Raw genomic sequence first — 18054 nt, forward strand, 5'->3', positions numbered from 1 at the left:
TACAGACAATAAGCTATCAAGCCCTACTAAGTAGAAACCAATTTGCATACACTTGATATTCACGAATAATATTTACAACTGATCCAGGCCTTCCAGGGACAAAACATCGTATGTGTGTACCTACCACTGTACATAGTATACACAGCAATTATAATATTAGAAGCAATCATACTTTCTTTGACAATGTCTTAATTTTTACAGAAAAAATTGAAAGCCAATCCAACTTTCTTAATATATATCATGCGCATTTTTGTTGAATAATGGCAAAACTGTAGATGTATGCAATTTATTCCCCCATGTGCATACTGCTTTTATATCTATTAAACAATAATACCATATATAGTGCCCTTTAACCACAACTGAATATTTACCACCACCCCAATGTTATAGCATGCAACTTATTTTGTAGTTCTTTTCAATGATAAAAGTCACTCTAAAATTAACTGCTACAGTACATACAATGAGTAGTGAGTGCTAAGCTTTATAGTCTCACAGTGACAAACTGTACCTTCAGCTGTCTGTATATTTTAATCATGACATTCAATCCAGAAATCAGGTGGTCTGTGGTGGAGGGCTTGAGGGTTGCTTTCACTTAGATTGTCTAAAGGTTGTACATTGCAAAGATGCTGTCAGACCTGGCCATTATAAAATTGTTTGGCATTGACATCATTGCAACCATTGTAGGTAGAATGACGCTTTTACAATCTTAAAGCCATTGAGATACTAAATTACTGACTTGTATGTTCACAAAAGCCATAAGTTTATAAAGTTTGATGTATGACGAGAATGCTACATACTTTTTGTCATCATAACTGTGGACATGTGTAACTTCGTCAAAATATAGTAGTACATGCACCAAACCATTCTACATTATATTATTCACTTTAGCACAAAAAATAAGCTAGACAGATACTAACAGCATTGTGGGGCAATTCTTAGGATCAAGTGACAATTGTTTATGTTAAATCATCAATTAAGCAAGTGAACTCAAGACACAGCAATGTTATCATGATTAAATTAATGAAATCTGCTGCACAGAATTGTTGTAGCATTGTGTGCATTGATTATGTTGTACAAGATTGGCTTGTAAGAGGGCAGCTTTCAGAAAAAGTCTGTGTCACTGCTGGGTGGTCTCTTCGACTTTCCTCAGTCACTATGGTTATCAGAATTAAGTTGAGGCCAGCATGAAAAGGACAAACAAACTAAGGAATTCAGACATACATATCATGACACTGTCGAGTGTCAACCATACAAGTAAATTAGGAAGTCCAGCATATGTTTACAACATGCTTACCTGCTGCGTAACACTGTCGACCGTAAGGGCAAATAAGGAAGCTCAGTAAACAGTTGTGACATTTGTACCGGACACTGTTGATGGTATAAAGAAATAAGGAAGTTTAGTAAGCGCTTGGAACATGCATACGTACGTACCAGATGCAGTTAACTGCACAAACAAGCAAACAAGGATGTTTTCTGAGATATTTGCTGGTTTGGGGCTCACCCCATTGCCCCCAATGACTGCTGGCTCCACTTTTAGTGGTACAATTATCAAGTACTGTTTTACAAGGTCTTTTGCAATAAAGTTTTACTGTCAAAATACACCCTGTCTATATGCTCTAATTACTATTATACACACAAGATGTTTAATATACAACATTTAACATAATTGTACATAGTTGAAAGGGGAATTCAATGAAATCTATAGCAATGTTACTAACAAACTCACATTGCTTATACTAATTTGTCCTTCAAGTGATTCATATAACTAACTGAATCTTTCGTTGTAAGTTTTTAATTTCACGTTTGTATCTGTATAACTTCTGATGCAGAGCTTCAATCTGGTCTACGTGAGTTTCAATGATTTCTATTAGATCTTGTTTGGAGCACTTTGCAAAAGAGTCAGTTATGTGATCTCTGGACTTTTTCTTCTGTGGTTCTTCAGTAACAGTCACTACAATATCTTTTGCAGCCTCTCTTTGGTTTATGGTAGTGAGCAAATATTGTATCTGTTGTAGGTTTAAAGCAGTGACTTCCATCTTGCCTTCAAAATTACTGATTTTCACATCCCTCTCTTGAACTTGATGTTCTAGCAACTTACATTTTTCTTGGTACTTTGCAAGCTCATTCTGGTGGTTGGTTTGTTCATGAGTTATTTGTTCATTTAGTTTTAGATTGAGGTCATTTAATTGTTTTGTAAGTTCTTTGTTTCGGGTTTCAAGATGTTTGACCATTTCTTGTTTTGATTCCAACTTGATGTTACTACTTTCCAGTTGGATTGTCATGCTGTCAACCTTGACTTGTAGTGCCTGTAAATATTTCTCGTGTTCTGTTCTAGCTGTTTCCAAACGTTCTTCATTCTCTGCTTTAGATGACAGCCTCTCGTTCAAAGTGGCAATTTCAATTTTGAAATGTGTCACTTGTTCATTTAACTGTTTATTTTCATCTTTCAATTTCTCTATTGTTTCTTTAAGAATTTCATTTCCATCTCTTCCCTTTAGCTGCTGCAACTCTTTGACTTGTTTTCGAAGCTCCTCACACTCTGACTGACATGTTTTCATTGTTTCTTCATGCAATTTGTTCTTTTCTTTGAGTTTCTTGATTTCTACCTCGGACTGTTCATAAAGTGCTTGTGAGTTTTTGTCATCTTCGTCTTTGTGATTTGTCTTTGCCATGATGTTCTGGAATAATGGTGTTGATGACCTCTTGTGTTTCAGTGTTGGTGATGTCTGGTGTGGTGATGCTGTTCCATTGAAGATGCACTTGAGATGTTCTACAGACTACAAATGCACACAATGTAACCATAAAATAGTACTGAACATCAACACTAGAAAATATTATTTCCTGCAATATGGCTAAAAATGATTGATACTTCTAGGCAAAGCAAACGTACAATAAAATTCTATTATTTCTCAATCAGTCAGTCATTCAGTAGCAACTTCAGTGCAACACCTAATTTTAATCCCTCTAATTAAATTATTTTATTAATAATAAGGTAGTTCTGGTATACAAATGGTGTCACTACTACATGACTCTAGCAGTGGCATTACCTAGGGATGGGCCTGGGCCCTACCATAATTCTGGTGCCCTACCAGAGGCAAAATCAAGACATGTGCAGTAATAAAGCAGTCAAATACACTTATTTAGCAGTTGCAGTGTTGAATGGATTCAAAGTAGATACAAACAATGTAGCAATCTGTGTAATTACAACAATCTGTGTAATTACAAAGAAAACTATGTTCTTTATCAGTAATAATACGAAATGTATTGATTATCAAAACTGAGACAGGTACCAATATAGCAGTACTTTTCTTGCAACAACATGGTTGCCAACTTCAATTTTATAATTCTAGTCCTGATTTGATAAGGCACAGGGTAACTGACTGCTGCTGAGTTACCCCAATCTAAGGGTGTGTGAGGGTATAATTTGAACAATAAGAAAGCAAATTAAGAACCCAACTATATGCACATAACCATCAGTAGTACTACAATAAGTTATTCACATTTTTTCGACTCCTCTCATGACATCCAGACATGTTTAGTGATCCTGTTGATCCGCGGAAATTTTCCTACAATGTTAAAGTCAATTACAACTGTTATAATTGTTTTCTAATACCACGCAGCTACGTATTGTGATATATTATATATATAATAATGTGTGCTAAGTGTCGCTACTTTTGACATTACCAAACAATTTAGGTACTCACTTTCTCAGTGAAAACTGGTGAAATATTTAGTGAAGAACAAGACACATTCAAGGGCCATCCTTTCTAAAGGGGAAGATACACCATAGATAAAACTACATGGTAATTGATACACTGATGTACGTATGTATTGTGTTCACACCACCTATGTATTGTGTTCACACCACCTATGTATTGTGTTCACACCACCTATGTATTGTGAAGCAAAGAAACGGCATCCCATATTGGCATCATTCTTGAAAGCACATTTGAGACTGGTTGAGCAATGCCCTACATGTTTGTATCACAACATGAAGCTGAGATAGCTACACTACTTATTTCTGTATATACAGTCTCATTTTCCACCATTACTCATTAGTAATCTCTTTATTCATTCTTCCAATTCATTTGGTATTTCATCTGATCACTACCCAATTACATTTTCATTTTCTTACAGTTCTTCTCATACCATCCATAAGTCAGCAAGATATGTGTTCGATTATTCTAAAGGTGACTACATCAGTTTGAATCAGTTCATTTCTACTTGTGACTTAACAGCTTACTACAATACTACTGACGTCAACAGTGCCTGGGCTATATTAAAGGAACTATTACTTAGTGGCATGGACTTGTTCATTCCTAAAATCAAACTAAAACCCACTCAGTATCCCAACTGGTTTTCTCCAACAATTAGACATCATCTTAAATGTCTCCGTACTCTTCGTAAAAAATTACGTCGTCATTTTACTCTTGCCTCCCTACAACGTTTGATCCAACTTGAAGAGCTCACCCAACAAGAGTTATATAATGCAAAGGAAACTTATGAGAAAGAACTGATTAACAGTTACGCACAATCTAAGAACCCAAAACTTTTTCGTTATATCAAAAGTATCACCAAGTTTGGATCCCTTCCCTCAATTTTAGTCAACGATTCTGTAAAAGCTGTGTCAGATAAGGATAAGGCTGAACTGTTTAACCAATATTTCTACTCCGTTTTTACTGATGCTGCCACCCCTTTACCAAATTTGGAAGAGGTGTCCATTCCATCCAGTGCTATTCCTGATATTACTCTCAGTTTCCAAGACATATTTGAAGAGTTAAGATCCTTACAGACTTCTAAAGCTGTTGGTCCAGACAATATTGGACCTAAAGTCCTAAATAGCTGTGCTGATTCATTGACTGCACCTCTACATCATCTATTTTCTCTGTCTTTGGCAAATGGTGTCATTCCCAGTGACTGGAAATGCCACAACATAATACCTGTTTACAAGTCGGGTGATAAATCTTCTGTCAAAAACTATCGGCCTATTTCATTACTATGCAATGTATCTAAAGTTTTAGAACGACTAGTACATAACAAACTTCTTGATTTCTATTCAGACTCCATATCACGCCATCAATTTGGATTCTGTAAAAACAAATCTACTTTGCAACAGTTGTTACTATATTTTGATGATCTATGTTCTGACAAGAAACAAACTGATAGTATTTACCTTGACTTCAGCAAAGCTTTTGACAGTGTTTCACATATTAAACTGTTGTTGAAGTTATGGTCTGCTGGCATCACAGGTGATGTGTGGTCATGGCTACGGTCCTATTTGTCTGACCGTAGTCAACGTGCTTTGGTCAATAATAGTTTATCTTGCTCTCGACCTGTTAAATCTGGTGTACCTCAGGGTAGCATCTTGGGACCATTGCTGTTCATAATCTATGTTAACGATCTGTGTGATAAAGTTGAGAATTCCACAATCTTTAAGTTTGCTGACGACCTCAAATGCTTTAAGGCAATCCATTGTATCACTGACTCCAACCAACTTCAGAATGATTTAAACTCCCTATATGGATGGAGTCTTGATAATGACCTCTCTTTCAGTATTAAGAAGTGTGTCGTTTTACATTTCAAGGTCACATTACACAACACAAACTATTTCATTAATGGTGTTCAACTATCTAATGTCACAGAACATCGTGACCTCGGAATAGTTTTCTCCAAAAATTTGTCTTGGGCCAGTCATATTGATTCTACAGTGGCTAAGGCTTATAAGTCCTTTGGCCTACTCCGCCGAACTTTTAAGAACACCTTCTCTATTCAAGCTAGAAAAACACTATATCTGACTCTAGTGAGATCCAAGCTTTTATATTGTTCTGCCTTATGGCGACCCCATCTTATGAAGGACATTTTGTTGTTAGAGCAAGTCCAGCGCCGTGCAACTAAATTTATATTGAATAACTATACTATGGATTACAAAACAAGATTGTTTCATCTGAAGCTTTTACCTTTGATGTATGTGTTAGAATTACATGATGTTCTTTTTCTAATAAAATCTTTGAACTCCCCTACTAGTAGCTTCAACATATCCGACCATGTTTGCTTCAACAACAGTCGTACCAGATCATCCAGCAGCATGTTATGCCACAGAAATTCTGACAATGTCATTACAGCAAATTCATATTTTTACAGAATCCCTAGATTGTGGAATGCATTACCTATCATTGACTTATCCCTTTCCCTCCCTACTATCAAACATAAACTTATTATTTTTTATGGAATCATTTTACAAATACTTTTGACACTAACAGTAATTGTACTTTGCATTTTTTATGTCCTTGTAGGAACTGTAGTAAGCTTCCCCACTCATGTAACTTTAATATTTTGTAGTTGTACTGTACGTAAGTAAAGTTTAGTTGCTAAGCAGTTAATTAATTTAAGGCAGCTGGCACTGGTGGCTAGCTGACCCTCAGATCATGTAATTTCCCTTTTTGATTTGTCTAATGTTCTGTACTTGTGTTATTTGATCTGTAAACCATTAATATAATATATATATATAATATATATTACTCTGGCTGCTTTCTTGGCCTCAGTTTGTACCTCTGATGGCCAATCTAGTGACTTGGTATGTCTTTTGATCAGTCCAATGGGGTGAGAGCAATGAGTATGAAATTGTATTTAGAGGAGTAGAGTATTGTACTGTGAGTCTAGTGAAAGTATTGTGTCCTTCGTTTTTACTGATTTCCCACCACCACCTGTATGAGAAATCTTGTGGTATTGCAACTCCACTGCAAAATGGTAGGAAGACTACAAGATAAGTCTTTGCATACAGCAGGCTAAGATAGCTAGTAAACATACAACCATCATGTGTATAACCTGTATGTGAGTGCAAACCAGTGACAAGCAACTCAATCACTTTCTACTAACTCTAACGTGTTGAGGTTTGACCTAGAAACAATTGTCTACACTGGTCACCACTAGAGTACAATACGATAGCAGGATATGTTGGATACAAGCAGTGGACCAATGACCCAGGACTAGGGACCGATATTTTTTCAGGATTTTACTGATATTCAATTCATGTACTTCATGAAGTTTATATACATCCTTTACCTTGTGATAGTTAGCACGAAACCGTAGCTTCCTTTGACAGGTTCAGTGATTGTGGTCAAAGGCTAGATTAATGCCACATCGCTAGATTTACCACTCATGTGGTTGGAGTTGTGAAGAACAAGTGGCCAATGCTAGACCCAAGTCAAAACCCTTTCCAAAGTAGGTGCTTATAATTTCTAATTATGTAGGGCTTTTATGTGGTTGCAAACAATTGTGGCATGCAGAGTAGGCTAGTACAATGTAGTCATAATTTGCATTATCAGGTGATCTCGTATCATTATCTGATAGAGCATAAAGTTTGATGTATATAATGTCATAAAAGGAGCTGTGATTAGTTTATAACAACTCTTGCATGTGAATGTTAGATGCTTGAAATCCAGAGAAAAGTTGGATCCTTGCAAGTCCTCATCCCCAGATTCACTGTTTTTACTTACCCATAGCATCTAGCATTCATATGCAAGAGTTGTTATAAACTGATCACGGCTCCTTTTATGACATTTTTTACATCAAACTTTATGCTCTATCAGATAATGATATGAGATCACCTGATAATGCAAATTTTAATTGAGCCATTACTCAAGAATGTGAGTCTCAACCTATACACCATCTTAATTGCCTGCTCATGTCTTATTACGGATGTATGTGGGTTATTTGCATTGCTGTATACATAAACAAAATCATCATAATCTTTATTTGAAACATCTTCATACTTGTATGTGCAAGTGAATACAGGGCTAATAAAACTATGGAAACATTTTAAGCCTGTTGTATATGTAAACCCTTAATGTACGCATGCGCGCATGTGATTGTACTTTATTTGGTGAAGGATGTGGCAGGCTCTGGTTTTACTTGAATACAGAGCATATTTGGTGACAAGGATGGTCCATGCCAGTCTACAGGAGTTGACTCAACAAAGGACACTGCTGGGACAAACAACATACGCAAAGTTGAAGGATCTAGCGAGTCCTATGCCAGTAAGTGAACTAACACTTGATGACACAATGACACATTTGGAAGGCCACAAACAATAGAAATAGCAGAGCGCTTTAAGTTTTTTAAGAGAAGTCAGCAGAAATCAGAATCAGCAGCGGAGTTTATGGCAGAGTTGTGACAACTGACAAAAACTTGTAACTTTAAGCAGTATTTGGAAGTTGCCATTCATGACCAATTTGTTTGTGGTCTACGAGACTTGAAGTGTCAAAAAGAACTACTCTGTGTGGTAAATTTAACTTGCACTAAAACGAGTCAAAGCAGCTGAAGTGGTTTGCAAAGAGACTAAATGCATACAAGAATCAAACAAGGGGAATGAACAAGAAGATGGTGAGACATACAGAATTCACTCGGCCAAATTAGAATGTTGCTAATGTAGGAAGCCATATCATTCAGCTGCAGACTGCTGCTATAAAGATGCTACATGTCACGTGTGCCAGAAGACAGGTCATTTGACCAGAGTATGCAGATCATGGAAAAAGAAGGCAGCTAAGACAGCAAGCAAAAAATTGGTGTCCATCAGCTGCAAGAAAGTGATGCTAGCAGCAATAGTAGTACTGATAGTGCTCTGTACTCAGTTTTTTAACTTGGGGTCAGGTGGAAAATTTCTAGTTTCTGTGTGTGTGGAACTTGACATGGAGGTGGACTCAAGTACAGAGCTCATTACAATTCCTTGGTCACACTTTAGACATTCCCTGTCTCTAAGATGTGAATTGCATCCAACTTCGGTCACACTCTTCCAGTGTGGCAAGTCCCCTTTAGTGGTTAAGGGTGAATGTCAGGCCACTGTTTAAGTCAATGAATGGGTAATTGCTGCAACCTTCATAGTAGTGGATGTAGAGGCATAGCTTCCTTTGTTTGGCTGGGATTGAATGTCATTGCTTGGAATCAATATTTTATCTCTCATCTTGCAAGCTACTCAAGTACACAGTACTATGGAAGGACCATCTACTCATGAATCATTACTTTCTGAGTATGCAGATGTTTTTAGAGATAAGTAAAAGATATAGAGGCTTCCATTCCCATAAGTTAACATGCTACTCCGGCTAAGTTCCATCGCCACCAACCAGTGCCGTTTGCTATAAAGGAATAGGTCAAGCAAACTCTGCTAGCTCAGGTAGCTGAAGGTGAGCTGATACCAGTGGAGAGAAGTGAGTGGGCAGCACCTATTGTTGTGGTACATAAGTATGATGGTGGTATGTGCATATGTGGGGATTTTAAGGTTACTGTTAATCCAGTAATTTGCTCAAAAATGTACCCACTCCTACTCTAGAGGAAAGTTCAGCACCTTTTCTAATGGGGAGTCTTACTCCAAACTAGACCTGGTAAGCCTATAAGTAAATGAGGGTTAGTGCAGCTTCCCAGCCATTGTTAACTATCAATACACATTTGGAGCTGTATCAATATACCAAGTTTCCCTTTGGAATTTCCACAGCCCCATCTTTGTGGCAAAAAGCGATGGCACAGGTTTTGCAAGGAATTCCTGGTGTGGTGTACTTTATTGACGACATATTAGTGACTGGTACCACTAGAGTTAAACATGAGAAAAATTTGCATGCAGCTTTAGACAGAATTCGGGAGTATGGGTTACAGCTTAAATGGTAAACGTGTTTGTTTTTCCAGAAAGAATTAGAGTTTTTAGGCCACATAATATCCAAGGAAGGTGTCTCAGAGTTGTGTTAAAGTGTACACGATACACCAACGCCACAAAACAAGCAAGAATTGCAGTCCTTTTTAGGCATGATTACCCATAATGCTAAGTTCATGCCAAACGTGTCGCAGACATTACACCCACTACACCAGTTGTTACAAAATAATGCTAAATGGTACTGGAAGACAAAGCACTAGCAGGCATTTGTAGAAGCTAAGCAGTTGCTGTGTGCAGACACTATGCTAGTTCATTATGATGTTGACAAGCCATTGAAGCTATTTTGGGATGCATCACCTCATGGTGTGGTAATGTCCATAATGCCTAATGGAGATGAGCACCCCATAGTGTATGCTTCATGTGCTTTAACTTCCTCTGGATTCAATTATGCTCAGATCGAATGGGAAGCATTTTTGGGGTACACCGTTTCCACCAGTACTTATATGGTAGATTATTTACTCTGGTAACCGACCACCACCCTCTTTGCAAAATTCTAGGTGAGATAGAGGGCATTTCACCTCTGGCTGCAGCAAGAATGCACCGTTAGGCAGTGCTACTGAGTGCTTACTGTTATACAATTCAGCACATTCCCAGTAAACTCAATTACTAAGCAGATTGTATGTCTCATTTACCAAGCCCAAGTGGCAGGAGAGATAAGGCTAAAAAAGTCCATACAGTGGTGGTGACTCCAGAGAATTCACCAGTTCTGGCTACCCAAATTGCCAAAGCCATCTGTGGAGGACAAATCAATTGCTACAGTAATTTCAGCAGTTCAACGTGGTGGCTGCCTCGTAAGATTGATAAATCTTTTGTCACCATACTACAACAAGAGAAATGATTTGTCTGTAGTGGATGGTTGCTTACCGAAACAACTTCTGGAAGAGCTACATAGTGTTCACCTCGAGATTACTCGCATGAAGTCACTGGCTCGTAGTGTCATATGTTGGCCACAGATGGATGCAGACATAGAAGACTTGTCTAAGAGTTGCAATGAATGTTGCTTGACAGCAATCAATCTATGTCATGCAGCAGTACACCCATGGTTAGTGCCTCAACAACCTTGAGAGTGTGGTCACGTTGACCATGCAGAATGGGATAAATGGTTATCATCGATGCATTATCTAAATGGCTTAAGTATTTTCTGTATGCTCTACAACAGCTTCACAGACCATTGACAAATTACGTACTATGTTCGCTACACATGGCTTACCAGTCACACTGGTATCAGACAATGGCCCACCTTTTACTTCCTCAGAGTTTTTTGTGTTCATGAAAGCTAATGCATCACGCATTGGCGTGTCCCACCCTACCACCCATCATCAAATGGATTGGCAGAAAATTTTGTAAAGTCAGTGAAGCAGGCACTCACAAAGAGTACCAGCCATGAAAGTGTAGAAAATAAAATTGCTAAATTCTTAGCCACATACCGCAATACGCCCCATACCACTACAGGCCAAACACCTTCAGAAGTCCTCCTGGATAGGATTCCTGGAACTAAACTTTCATCCTTATATGTCCCAGAAGATGTCAGTAGCTGTAGAAGACAATGTTGGTGAAACGTTTCACACAAGCCAGAGAGTAGCACTTTGTGATTTATGTCCCACAGCATTCAGCAAGTGGCAGTCAGCAATAGTATTATGGAAAATCAAGCCACTTACCAATGAAGTAGTTGTTGATGGTTATACTGGACAAGCACATGTTGACCATTTGCAACCTTGGCCTACCAATGACGAACCACATAGTGATCAAGAACTAGAACCTATTCAACAGCACCAGCCAGTAGCTGACCTACAGACAGTGAATGGACAGATCAGTAGAGATGTCTATTACAGATCAAGCTCCAGGTGTTGAAGATTTGTTAATAAAATAGTCACCTGTGTTTACAGATAGAAATTCCACGGTCAGTACTTGGCCAGAGTGCAGCCAAAGAGATTGAATGAATAACTTGACTGACCTGATAACTTTTCTTGAACTATAGCGGACCCTCGATTATGCATACACGATTGTACTCACATGTTGTTGTAGGTACCTCTCTTTTTTAGGGGGGAGGAGTGTTGTATACGCAAACCCTTATTACACGCATGTGTGTGCGTGATTGTACTTAATTAGAGTGTATTGGTGAAGCACATGGTAGTTACTTGAATACAGAACAAAGCCAAATCACAATACTGTAGACTGATGTATACAAAAGTGAATGTAAATTCCTGTGGCGTATTGTGTAGTGCTATAATCATGCAATGGGCTGAAACTCTTGTTAACTTATTTCTTGGACACTGTAGATAATACTGTGGCAATAAAAAGAAATCCAGAAATAGTGTGGGTTTTTTGCTGAGCTGGTCACATATTTGAGGTTTAATAGCTCATGATATGTTGGTAACTTTATGTAACAACAACCTGTTTAACTTATCTGGGGGTCCACAAGCTCTATCAATATTTGTATTAAAACTAAACTTAAGTGGGTTGCATTTATTAAACATTTGATGCTCATGCAGTATTGGTAAACAGATTCCATTTCTTTAGCACATAGCTATGCACACACTACACTGAAGAAGTTTAGTCATGAAATGAGCCAGAATAATTCAATTTCACATGGTGGACTGCATGCAAGTACATTGTCTTCATGTATGAGAAGTATGCATATTAGTCTATGACAATAATTACCATACATTGTGGTTGCCATTACCAAGATAATGTTTCAACTGATGTGGCACATTGGTTAGGTAAGTTGATATACATTAAGGATTCTATATATGATATTACACTGCACTAACAAGTGTGTTACCTGTGACCATATAGCCTTATTTTAGTACATAGGACTATGAGCCTTATCTGAAAATTACAAAATATGATGTCAAATTTTACGATAGTGGGGGTACTTTCGCGCAGTCATTGAACTGAATGCTTTTAGTGGTTTGTTCTACTTGGAATCATCAGACATAATGACAAGAGATAGTAAACATGTTGTGGCAGTGTGAAAAGAGACTGTCTGGCGAAACCAGACTAAAACTAGTAAACACCCTAGTATACCTCACTTTTGCCCTTGTGTGAATATACATACAAACGTTAACACCATCTCTCCCAATACCTCTCTGTACAAAGCACCCCCACTATTTCTGCCACTTTTATTTTGTGACGTAATTGTGAATAAGGCTCATTCATTACGGCTGAATTATTATTATAATATGGAATCCTTACTGTATATCAACTTATAATTACTTAATTGCATAACAGAAGACCCCACAATTGTATACTGAAAGTACAGTAGATACCATAGTGTTACAACTGATACCTTAGACAATTCAGTGATACTGCTTTTGTCAAAGTGTACTATAGCCTCATCATCATCATCATCGCTGTTGTATCCGTTAGTTAGGTGACCGTCAATGTCACTGTCACTGCTTACGTCGCCATTGACATGACCATTGACATGACCATTCACTTTCAGAACCTGCTCACTTTTCTGCAATTCAAACACATTAATTATAACATCCCTACCTAGCAATAAGGCAGGCTACGTATAAACACAGCTGGCTAACTATCACATGTTTAATTGAACTATAAATTTTTACTAAACATGTATACACACAATATACATCCACAAGTAGTTAAGTATTTAGAAAAATACTCTACCTGTTTAGAGAATGCTCTTTTTATCACCGTATGAGCAGCTCTGTGGACCAGGTACTTTTTCTTTCCCTAAATGCACACACAACACACCATTATACACATCACACCATTATACACATCACTGGTCACAATACACAAAGGGAATATACATTTGTAATAGCTATCAAAACAAACAGTAGTGTTTTGTGGTAAATATTTTATTCACTAAAATAACTGCATATGACTTATATAGCTTGTGGTGATCAAACCAATTATAAACTGATTAGCTCAGCAAGTCTGATCATGAATACCGACCCATTTTTGCACTTGTATTGCTAGAAGAACATTTATCAAGAGTATAAATTTAACACTGTAGTTACTATTTCCTCAGCATACACATATTAACTCTCAAGTCTTCTCACTGTCTCATTCTAAAACTAATGTACAGTGGCAATATGTGTTATCACTGAAATATGGAAATAAAAATTAGTGACCCAAATAACTATACCACTACAGTTTAAATATTTGTGGATGGTAAGTTTGGATTAACACATGCAAAAATGTGGAGGCAGTCAAACATGCTTCTTCAGGCAGAATGATAGCTTTGTTCAATGGTTTGTGGTTATGTACAAGGGGAATCACAGTTTGACTTATATGGTTTTGTTGATCAATATGCATAGTTAGCAATACGCATATATGCATAGTTAGCAATACGCATATATGCATATAGCTATCATGCTTGATGGTTACCTTACTTTTTCATAAAGGAAACTTACTATAGCCCACTATGATTAATGCACTACATCTCATTATAAACTGTTAGAGCACCTCTAAAGATATGTATTGTATGTGCCTGCATACCTTAACTGTGTACCACACCCAACAGTGAAACTTAATCATTTGCATAATGTGCATGTAATATAATTAACAGAATCCTTAACTGATAACAGTATTGTAATGTATATTGTCTACTGGACTCACGGACTAAGCTTGACACAGACCCTTAACAATAACCAAGGCACTCTTGCAATGCTGGTAATGCCATTATGATACTACTACTGCTGAATCTTCTCTTCCTTATAGATCACAAGGTTGTGCATGCAGTAATTTATTATGAAACATGAGAGTTCTATATAGCTGTACATGGCTATTCCCAACAATTGATCTGTAGCTAGCTATAGACCAACTACTTATTATTGAGCAGGCAGGCAACATAACACTAGGTGGTTGCTATACCCCCGTCACTGAACTTTAGTACCATGCACTGGAGTTATGTATGAAGAAATTAAATCTATGTGGTAATCATGTTTCACTTAAAATAGTGTAGCTATGTGTGACCGTCATGATCTATAAGGAAGAGCAGATAATAATAATAATGTCTCCAGGATTATTATAACAAAAGCTAGGTAATGCCTTGATTATTGCTTGCAGTTTCAAGCCAGTTTATGTGAATCTAGTCCATGAGTTCAGTCAGCTAAAATTACACCATTGTTCACAGCATACTTCATGTAGGACTTACATGCAGCAGTTCAATCAATTCCTGATGATCAGCATGGTTTGTGCTGTTGAGTGATTCTTCTAGTGCTTCAAGGAAGTCCTTTGGCTTCTTCAAACATTTATTGGCTAATTTCAATGACAACGACAACTTATGGTTGCTGGTGTCTCCTTTCTGAAGTGGTCCAACATAATTGTCATAGTAGTCTTGGCTGCTGAGGACACCTCGTTTCACCAGGTAAGGACCAATCACTTGTACATCCAATAACCTGATGATGCTCGGGTAGTAGTTCTCCAGTGATGACATCTGATAACCTCACAACTGGTGTATAGGTACCTCCTCTGTGAAACTACGTTCATACAATTACATGTGGTTTAGGTTATATACATGCTAGATTATCATCCACTGTTAATAGCATGCAGTTAGGCACTGGAGGGTGCGTGAGCACAGAAGGCAGAACCTGTGCAAGGACTTTTAAAAACACATACAATAATTGGGACATATAACTGGGAAGGGTGGATCTGACCCACAGACTAAATCTCCTATGCTGTGGATACCATACACCATGAATTACCATAGTGAGTGAGAGGCAAACACCTCGTATGTTAATTAGGCACTAGGCACAAGATATGCAGAGGTTCTACCTGATGCAATCTGCAGATGTTTGTAGCTATCCACAAGGAATGCATTGCCTCAAAGCTGTTGCTCAGTTAGACCTGAGCCATTTTTTATCACTGCAACATGAAGAATAATAGCTAGAAAACTGGAGGATTCGTTGTATATGCAATAGCCAAATTGTATGAATAGACATAGCAAGTTAGTTGCATGTGCATGCTGTACTCAACCAAGCTATTTATATAGCAGCAAGTCCGACGTTGTTTGTAAACGAGTCACTAGCTGGGTGGTCATGGGAGTTCCTTTTAGCTAGGCAATGAAAAGCGTTTTCAAGCTTCAGTGCAGCTGTCAGGGCCCGGCAAGCCAGTATTTTTTTTTTTATATATTTTTTTCCCCGGGGTAACCAGCACCCCTTGCCACCACCCCTAGCACTAGATGTTGAAGTGCTAGACAAAAAATTGGACTGAGATTAAAGGGAGCAATTTAAATAATTAGGCAAGCCAGTATTTAATGCCCTTTAGCATATAGATAGTAAACATTCCTACGAACGATCCTGTCTACGCTAGCTATAAAGGCTGCAGCTACGACATGCACATCGTAGGTACATTACTACACCATACTCATCATGACTGATATTATTGTGCAACTCACGCTGCAAAAAAGGCTGGATGGCTGACGCTCAACTGATATCCTCAGCGAATGTATGGTGTGGCGTTATACGTAGCTACAACTGCACTGCTCCACGTTCTTAACTGTTTTGGCGTCAGGCCTGTGAAACCTTAGTGGATAACTTCCGGTAGGTCATGATCAACGCAAAATTCACGTGTGCCTCTCTGCTTGTGTAAGACCCGCCCCTTACTTTTGTGAAGAGGCGGGCGCCACCAGACTAATGACTTAAAATCTCTCCTTATATCTAGGTGATCGAACCAGATGGATCATAAGTATGGCTATGCTATTCTACAACAAAACTGATGAGTCAGGACAAGGTCCAAATTTCAAAGCCAATTACATAATGTAATCAATGCTACACATGCCATGCATAGCTACTTTATCAGGACACTAGTATAAGGTAGTTGGTGCTGAAGAATAGTGAGGACTATTCTTCAGCACCAACTGATCATGAATTATCTAAACATACGATAAAGTGGCTTTATGAAGCACACTTTATCTATGACCAGCTGTGACAAGATGGTGCGTGTATGTACAGCTACATTGCTACTAACTGAGGTTTCACTGAAATCAGAAATCATAATTGTGTACCAAAAAATTTTCGGAATTAATGGATTGTAGAGCAATAAGAAGCCGAATTTGAAAACAGCAACAAAAGCCTTATCATGCATAGCAGCCAGCAGGATGCTCACAAAACCTATCAAACTATTAAATTTTCAGTATCTATTTGATTTGCAACATCACAATATCTGAATTACGTAGGTATGTACCAAGTTCTATTATGTTGTATATTTTAAAAGTAGTTTGTGCCATTGGTTACAATGGGCCGAGGTCTATATTAAATGCATTCATGTATTGCAAAGGTGGTGCATGGTGGTGGTGGACTTGAGCATGTCCTGAAATGCCACACAGAACAAGACACATGTGCACAGTAACTAGGCTGTCTCACTTGGATACTAATGTGTTGTGTTTGTAACCTGATAATGTGTGATGAGCCATATCAAATGTGGCAAGTCTACTCCCTACGACACAACTATTTGTTTTGAAGTATAAATCTACTTATCTCCTAACAGATGCAATGCTAGGATTCTTCAGTGTATAAACAACCTGAAGGAATGCAAGGTGATTATTACATCTGAGCAGTATTCATTCATTGAAGAGTTTGTCACTTTAGGAACAAAGTATACAATTTGATTGTCAAATCTGTGGATAGGTGTCTTAATAAAAACACTGTATGTTTTGTATCAAAGCATTCTTCAATTTCCATTATCTAACATTAAATGCACAGCAGTGTACTCTCTTTTGATTCAAAACTGTCGCAAAGACATCATGGTTATCTTTGGCTGAGACTTGGTGAAATTTTTGTCCAAACTTTAGACCCCATAAAGATCTCTCTCTAAAAGAAAGTATGTTCTAGATGTTCCACTGTAAATCTATATAGCAGTACCAGTATAAGTCATCTCTGTAGCCCAAACTGTAATTGTTTCAAATCAACTACTAGTAACAGAAGTGAAACACTCTTTTAAGAGTTTCTTTGGACTACAAAAGCTTCATTCATGATGTAAGTTTATTAAAAATCACATACCATACAGCCGGAAAGTTTGGCGAGTTTGGTGATTGAGTGGTGTTTCGCCAAACTAAAATCCACCAAATCGTTTGTTCAATACAAATCCGTATTAGCTCTACGAAATTTGCCAAATTTTTCTCTCGCCAAAATCCAATCGAAGAAAACTTGCCAAAGTTTCCGGTTATATGGTATTCTCAAAAAGTTGCTGATGCCTGAATTTATGGCAATTCACCACCAGTAGAAATCCTTCAAATTTTGGCTACACAACACAAGCAATAGGTCCCCTAGTTCAATACAGTGCAAACAAAAAGTAAATGCCACCTAATTTACTGATCTAGGGAGCATAAATCTGACATACTTAGCCCAAGTTCTCCCTAAATACATCAAGACAACATACTCCAC

General features: G+C 37.8%; 1 protein-coding gene across 1 annotated transcript; it reads right to left on the reverse strand.

The window, feature by feature from the left end:
• Nucleotides 1-1568: 1568 nt before the first annotated feature.
• Nucleotides 1569-16224, reverse strand: LOC136252070 (cilia- and flagella-associated protein 57-like). The gene is made up of 7 exons (XM_066044425.1): nt 16068-16224; nt 14826-15150; nt 13331-13396; nt 12990-13160; nt 3705-3767; nt 3501-3566; nt 1569-2777 (listed from the first exon to the last, which is right to left on the reverse strand). The coding sequence occupies exons 2-7, from the start codon at nt 15105-15107 to the stop codon at nt 1758-1760; spliced, it is 1668 nt and encodes a 555-aa protein (XP_065900497.1). The 5' UTR covers nt 15108-15150; nt 16068-16224; the 3' UTR covers nt 1569-1757.
• Nucleotides 16225-18054: the final 1830 nt, after the last annotated feature.

Source organism: Dysidea avara, chromosome 4 (genome assembly GCF_963678975.1).
Source record: "Dysidea avara chromosome 4, odDysAvar1.4, whole genome shotgun sequence".
NCBI lineage: Eukaryota > Metazoa > Porifera > Demospongiae > Dictyoceratida > Dysideidae > Dysidea > Dysidea avara.

Coding starts and splice junctions, on each gene's coding strand:
- LOC136252070 (XM_066044425.1), bottom strand. CDS start 15,107: ATGTCATCACTGGAGAACTACTACCCGAGCATCATCAGGTTATTGGAT. Junction 13,397..14,825: donor AATTGATTGAACTGCTGCAT/GTAAGTCCTACA, acceptor GTGTGCATTTAG/GGAAAGAAAAAGTACCTGGT. Junction 3,768..12,989: donor GTATCACTGAATTGTCTAAG/GTATCAGTTGTA, acceptor CTTCCCCTTTAG/AAAGGATGGCCCTTGAATGT.